General features: G+C 41.1%; 2 protein-coding genes across 2 annotated transcripts in view; one reads left to right on the top strand and one right to left on the bottom strand.

Moving 5' to 3' along the window:
- SPATA17 (spermatogenesis associated 17) overlaps positions 1-5,310 on the bottom strand; it is a 90,131-nt gene extending 84,821 nt beyond the window's left edge. The window contains exons 1-3 of the mRNA XM_072410470.1: positions 5,228-5,310; positions 3,288-3,377; positions 2,508-2,589 (exon numbers count right to left, since the gene is read on the bottom strand). Of these exons, the coding sequence (XP_072266571.1) occupies positions 2,508-2,589; positions 3,288-3,377; positions 5,228-5,295 (240 nt within the window). The 5' untranslated portion in view covers positions 5,296-5,310. The remainder of the gene's footprint in view (positions 1-2,507; positions 2,590-3,287; positions 3,378-5,227) is intronic.
- A 469-nt stretch (positions 5,311-5,779) lies between these two features.
- Positions 5,780-6,740, top strand: part of GPATCH2 (G-patch domain containing 2) — an 87,016-nt gene continuing 86,055 nt past the window's right edge. The window contains exon 1 of the mRNA XM_072409874.1: positions 5,780-5,914. Within this exon, the coding sequence (XP_072265975.1) occupies positions 5,865-5,914 (50 nt within the window). The 5' untranslated portion in view covers positions 5,780-5,864. The remainder of the gene's footprint in view (positions 5,915-6,740) is intronic.

Raw genomic sequence — 6,740 nt, 5'->3', positions numbered from 1 at the left:
CTTTTGTTTTACACCTTTACATGTGGCAGTGACAGGGTGGAAAACCTAGCATTCATTTGCTGCTATAAGTTGAAAATGAAATTGCACCATGATGATATTTGAAACCAAAACTAAGGTGACCTAGACAGGTGAGCAGAGAGTGAGAAACCAGAGGGGGTCCCAGGACAGACAAGATTAATGCAGTCTGCTATGACCTCGGACTAGAGGACAGCGTTCGGGGGTGCCACTTCCAGCCCGGTATTCCTAACTCGACAAAATCAAGGCCGATAGATCAGAGCGATGTTGACAAACCACAATTCCTGTGCACATATGGGCGCCGCTTATGATGAGCTTTTATTTTCTGCATCAGTGCTAGTTTTATTTCTCCATTTTGGATATGATCATTAGGGTGATTTATTAGCAAGTAATCACAGGCATTTTGTGCATATGCTTTACCTTGTTTGCTGGCAACCGATACCTCTCTGGCTATTAGCGGAGGAAAATGTTTAAAGTGACCTACAAATTTATCTCTACACTAGAAAGAGGCAAAGACTGAAACATGTTTTCAAAGCCCGCCTGGCAAATCCATTATGTCAGCAAGTTTAAACGACAATCTGTTTTTTTTTCTTTTGTTTAGATACTACAGGGATACAACAAAGTGCTGTAACTAACTGCAAACAATTGGAATCTGCAATTTTAATCTGAAAGGTGAAATTTGATTGGCTGAAATAATCACTGTTCTTTGCACATCATTGCTGACTTATTAAATGAAGTGTTCAGGAAAATATCTGTCTTGTGCTTTAGGCACAACTTATATTTTGCCTTCCTTGGTTTTCTTCGCTCCCTATTATTATACGGTATTTATGTAGCGCCAACATAATATGCAGCATTGTACAAAGTCCATAGTCATGTCACTAGCTGTCCATCAAAGGAGCTCACAATCTAATGTCCCTACCATAATCAAATGTCTTTAACACAGTTTAGGGTCAATTTTAAGAGGAAGACAATTAACCTAACTGCATGTTTTTGGAATGTGGGAGGAAACTGACATACCCAGAGGAAACACACACAAACACAGGGAGAACCTGCAAACTCCATGCAGATAGTGTCCAGGCAAAGATTCAAACCTGGGACCTAGCGCTACAAAGGCCAGTGTGCTAACCTCTGAGCCACCATGCTACCTGTGCACCCTAATCAACATACTAATGCTTTTCTTTTTAATAAAACCTTTCCATCCTTAATAAATACCCTTTGTATCTAAATTAGCCATCACTGATTTGAAATAGTAATTATTGGGTCTCTGTGCTTCACTATTCCATGCCATTGCTGCTGGGATGGACCAGTAGGGTGCCATGCTTAGATTTCCTTAAAAAGTACAGCATCGTGTCTCAGTACTCCTCCCAGGAAACCTTGTCATAGTGTAAGCAGTGTACTGGCTCAGAGAAGAATTTATGTAAACATAAAAATGCCTTGATGGGTTGATGTTGATATGGAAGTGTGGGCATTGATAGGGCACAATGTTTTGCATGCAGACTGCCCACATAATGCCCATATTTGATGTTGAGCTTCCATGACTCAAGGAAATGAAATACAATAAATGAAAGGGGAGTAACCAAGCTGGAGAGAAAATAGCTAAATAATAGTAACTATTATTATTATTATTAGGCAGTATTTATATAGCGCTATTTTATTACGTAGGGCTGTACATTAAATAGAGGTTGTAAGTGATAGACAGATACAGACAGTGACACAGGAGGAGGAGAGGACTCTGCCCAGAAGAGCTTACAATCTAGATATTGCTTGATGTCTTCCAGTTAGGAGATGAGGTATACTACATTATACAGTATACTACATATAACTTTTAAAGAATGCTCTGAATTCAATAATACATCAGTAACTGCATTTTAATAACCCATGCATTGCAAGTACCTGAATCTGGGTATTAGGCTACAATACAATACTAGTTATTGAGCCTTGTAGAACTCAGAGTGGGGGAGAAGCAGCACAAGGAGCCAATCAGGAGTGCTCATGTGCTAACAGGTAACATGAAGGAGGATGCAGAGAGAGGGAGATACATTTATCAGTCTAATGCATCTTCTTCTACTGTCTAGTGACAGCCTGGAAGAGGGAACTGGATGGAGAGAGAACTGGATGGGGAGCAATACAAATCCTTTGACAGGTAAACAGAAACCTTATATGTATTTCATCCATGTGTTTACCTGTTTGCCTGGAGTTCAGCTTTAACCATTATCTTTTGATTGCTAACAAAACCTCTTGTCAAACATTGGGCCTGATTCATTTAAGCTCTCCAAGGCTGGAGAAGATAGATTATCATGGGAGAACATGTGTGATACAGCAAACCTGGAATCAATTTTATAAAAATAATTTGCCATTAGTGTGAAAATGTTTTCATTCTTGGACCAGATCCAGGTTTTCTGAATCAACCAAGTTCTCCCATGATAGTCTATCTTCTCCAGTCTTGGAGAGCTTAGATGAACCAGGCTCTTCATGTAATATGTTACATTTACCTTCACTTTGTTTCTGAAATACTTTCTTGCCAGATAACCGCGCCACCATTTCTGGATCACATTCACCATTCTGTTCAGGTGCCTAAAATAAAGAAAGCATATGATGAAACAGTCTATTCCTCATATAGATGGAGAAGTTAAATACTCAAGTTTTATTATGTTTAAAAAAAAAATACAGGTCAACCACATGTTCGCTATCATTGTCTAATTAAGGGTTTCCCAGCCAGAGTTCCCCCATAGGTTGCTGGGGGTTTCTTGAGGAATTTGTGCTTCTCAGGTCAGTGTAAGTGACTCCAATGATCTTTTTGGCTATCTGTAAGAGTGACAATCTTCCCAATAGCCAGCAATGTAAGAGGAATTCTTCCCACTGACACTAATATACTGTGATCTGTGGATATAGTAACTATAGAAGAGGTTCCCGGAAGACCTGAAAGTTATTTCAAGTTGTTAACAGAAAATGACCTTTTGGCAAAAATAATACCTGTTGTTCTTCTTCAAGTGAAACCTGTTGGCAGTCCCTGCATCATAGGATACCAAGGAGGGAGATATACCAAGGATCTAGTTTAGTATTTTGTGTGTTTGAGCTTCTCCTGATGATTCTCCATAGCATAGAATATATAAAAATGTAATAGTAACCCCCCTATAGTTTAGTCACCTCCCCCCCATACTTTGTTAGAACTTTAACATGCCCCATGTATATGAACATAATAGTGATAAAAACACCAATGTAAAACACATTTACTTCTAGCAAAAAAAAAAAAAGTGGAATAAAAACCTTACCTGAGATGAGCTCTCACCCTGCTTCCTCTGAACCAGCTCTGGATCACCACTGCAGCATTGTACTCTGCGAGTCTGTTCTCATCAGCAGCTCTGTGAAGGTGAAATTCAGATCTTTTACATTTCTATTTTTACACAGATTTTATATTTTTTGATGCATATCACATGTGTGAGAATTATCAGCTTAAAGCCCAAATCCAGGAATTTGATAAAAGTCCAAAGAGGTAGCATGGTGGGCTCAGTGGTTAGCACTCTGGCCTTTGAAGCACTGGGTTCCGGGTTCAAATCTCAGCCAGGACACTATCTGCATGGAGTTTGTATGTTCTTCCTGTGTCTGTGTGGGTTACATCTGGGTACTCCAGTTTCACATATATTGGTAATATTTTCTAGATGGGCAGCACAGTGGCCCAGTAGTTAGCACTCTGGACTTCACAAGTTCAAACCCCAGCCAGGACACTGTCTGCATGGAGTTTGTATGTTCTCCCTATGTTTGTGTGGGTTTCCTCCCACATTCTAAAAACATGCAGTTAGGTTCATTGGCTTCCCCTCAAATTTGACCTTGGGCCATATAAATGATATATGCCTATGGTAGAGGCATTAGATTGTGAGCTCCTAGACAACCAGACAACTAGTGACATGGATATGTACAGCGCTGTGTAATATGCTGGTGCTAATATTAGGATAGCTGCAGTACTCATCTCTTCTCCAGCACTGACCCTATGCAGTACATCTTTTCTGCCACTAGATGTCCTTAGTTTTCCAGGTCATACATTTAAAAAGACATAATGCAAGTGCAGGGGGTCATAGAGTCACTGGTCACTAATAATGAGTGACATCCCCCCCATCATCACCTCTCTTCCATTATTGAGAAGAACTGAAAGATGGGTGCATGTCACAAGACCGGCCTGAAGATATCTGAAAACAAGGAGTATAAAATAAAAAGAAGCATAAAACACACACATATCTGTAAAAGGTGGAGGACATTTATGTTAGAGATACATTGCTGTGCTTTGTATTGTTGTAATGAGGCAGGAGGATGCAGGAGCGCACCTTGTACTGGAACAATAAAGTTTTATCTTGATGACATCATCGCCTTATAATCCACATGTTACAGGGTTATTATTATTAATAAACAGGATTTATATAGCGCCAACATATGACATGGCGCTGTACAATAAATAGGGGTTCATTTTGCTGTCAGTGACCTCGCTGGGTAAATTCCTCCCCTCTTGTTTGTTGTCCGTGGGGCAAAAAGTGATGGGAAATTTAACATTTTAAAGCCCCCACAAAAAAGAAGGTGGGGCAAATCTTTAAATGGGGTAACAGGGTCACCAGGCAAAGGGTAAGGGGGTATTTCCTTCTCATTGAAGATTTCTTGCCACTTACTGTTAGGTTCTTGGGATAGTAAGTAGAGGAAAATTTCCCTAATGGGTCTCCCTAGTAAAAATAAAAAAACAATCCAAATCCAAATTAAGGAAAATCTAATACCGAGATTTAGGATGGGATTTCCCGTCACTTTGGAGAAATGTTTCCCCTGGTCACGTTGTGTCCCTCAAGGGATCACTCCCACTAGGTCTGATTTAATAAAGCTCCCAAGACTGGAGAAGATAGACCATCATCAGAGAACCTGGGTGATCCAGCAAACCTGGAATGGATTTCTTAAAAATCATTTGTTGTCTAAAGTTGTTTTAATATTCATTAGATGTCAAATGTTATTAATCCTGGACCAGATACATTCCATGTTTGCTGGATCACCCAGACTCTCTCATCATGCTCTAGAAAGTATTAGAAAACTTTGAGTTGTTCTGTGCACTTTGCATAGCGCGCAAAGCATCATGGGAGCTCAGGCTTCGTGTCAGCGCATACCACAAAGTTTCTACTTTAGTAACTCATGAAAAGTTTTATTCCCGGTACTTAGAAGTCGAAAAGCCCCGCTCGGTTACCTGCACTGCCGGAAAAACTCCGGTATGAGGTCAGACATTTCCTTCCGAAGCCTCTCCAGGGTCGCCATGTCCCCACCGTCAGGACGCGTCTCCCGGGAGACCGAATGTACTACCCTGAACGAGGGGGATCAAAACAAATAAATCGGCATACTTTACAAATTTGACCGTACGTTTTAAAACGAATTAAATATTGTTTTTTAATATTTTAAATGAATAGATACTAAGTCTATATTGGACTTATATTACGCAGTATATTACTTTTATAATTATTACTATAAAATGGTTCATTCCATTCTCCGGATCGCAGCCTAGAATCGCTTCAGCCTAGACGCGTCTCCGTGGTGATGGATCTGTACCATTCATCACAGGGGGAAATTTCACAAATTGTCGCTAAATTCTCCCCAATACGGCACTAAACTTTATAATAAAAATAGTATTTTCAACTATAATTTATTTACATAATATACTGTTTTAACATTGCGTTTAAGAGGCTGGTTTGCATGTATGTGTAAATGGTCTGCTCCAACTTCCGCTCGCCTCTGCTCTAGGTCTCTGCTGCTGCTCCGGAAGCGACATGGTGGCTCAGTCCGCTGCCCTGACTCGGCTGTGATCCTGGGGGAACCTGCAAGCTTTGTTCATGGTTGGCGTTGCCAGGAAACACATCCGAGCCAATAAGGGAAGCAGCTGGTGAGTGATAGTGTGGCTGGTGATATGTCCATGACATCACAAGGGGCCCTAGAGCACCAGGGGCCCCATCATAACATAAGGGCCCCTCCTGCAGTTATGGCCTTTCCTATGCCCTGCATTGTAAAACCTCTGCACCCTATAACAGGGTTGTTTGTTCTGTTTGGTTTTAAGGGCCCTTGTCAGGTCAGTAATATGGGAGCTGCTATTGCTGACTTGTTCTGTAAGGGGCCCTCTCATCCTCATCACTGCTGGGCCCTGATTACCAACAAGTATGGGCATAGGCCTGCACACTGGCTCTCATTCTTGTTCCAGGTCAGTGCCTATAGCAATGGAAACAAGGATAGAGATAACATAGTGCTTCATTGGCTTCTTGTGCTGATTTGCCTGCTTCCAGACTCAGCCCTGCTGTACAGGTGACTCTAGTGGGTCAGATTCAGATACCTGTCCATTGAATTAATACCTACCTACCTGGTGTCAAGTCATAAGTCACACTCATTTCTCATTTTAATGATCTTATGTAATGTCACAACATTTATTTCCACCCAGAGTTATTTTAATTTCCTCCCTTAATATCTTTTATGATGATGGGAGAATTGGAGTCTTCTCCAGCTCATCTCGGCTCCCCGATTTCACAGTTTGAACCAGAAGAATTCCGGCATTGTCATCTTGGAATATATCTCCTGATGGAAAAAACTGGTCGTTCAGTATATTCAGGGGATCAGCTGACCTCATTGTGGGTGCATAATGGTGCTGAACCTAGAGCTGAGCAACTGAAGGAACCCCAGACCATAACACTGCCCCCACAGGCACCCCAGACCATAACACT

This window comes from Pyxicephalus adspersus, chromosome 4 (genome assembly GCF_032062135.1).
Source record: "Pyxicephalus adspersus chromosome 4, UCB_Pads_2.0, whole genome shotgun sequence".
NCBI lineage: Eukaryota > Metazoa > Chordata > Amphibia > Anura > Pyxicephalidae > Pyxicephalus > Pyxicephalus adspersus.
The sequence above is the reverse complement of the archived record's forward strand: the minus strand, read 5'-3'. Positions and strand labels throughout refer to the sequence as shown.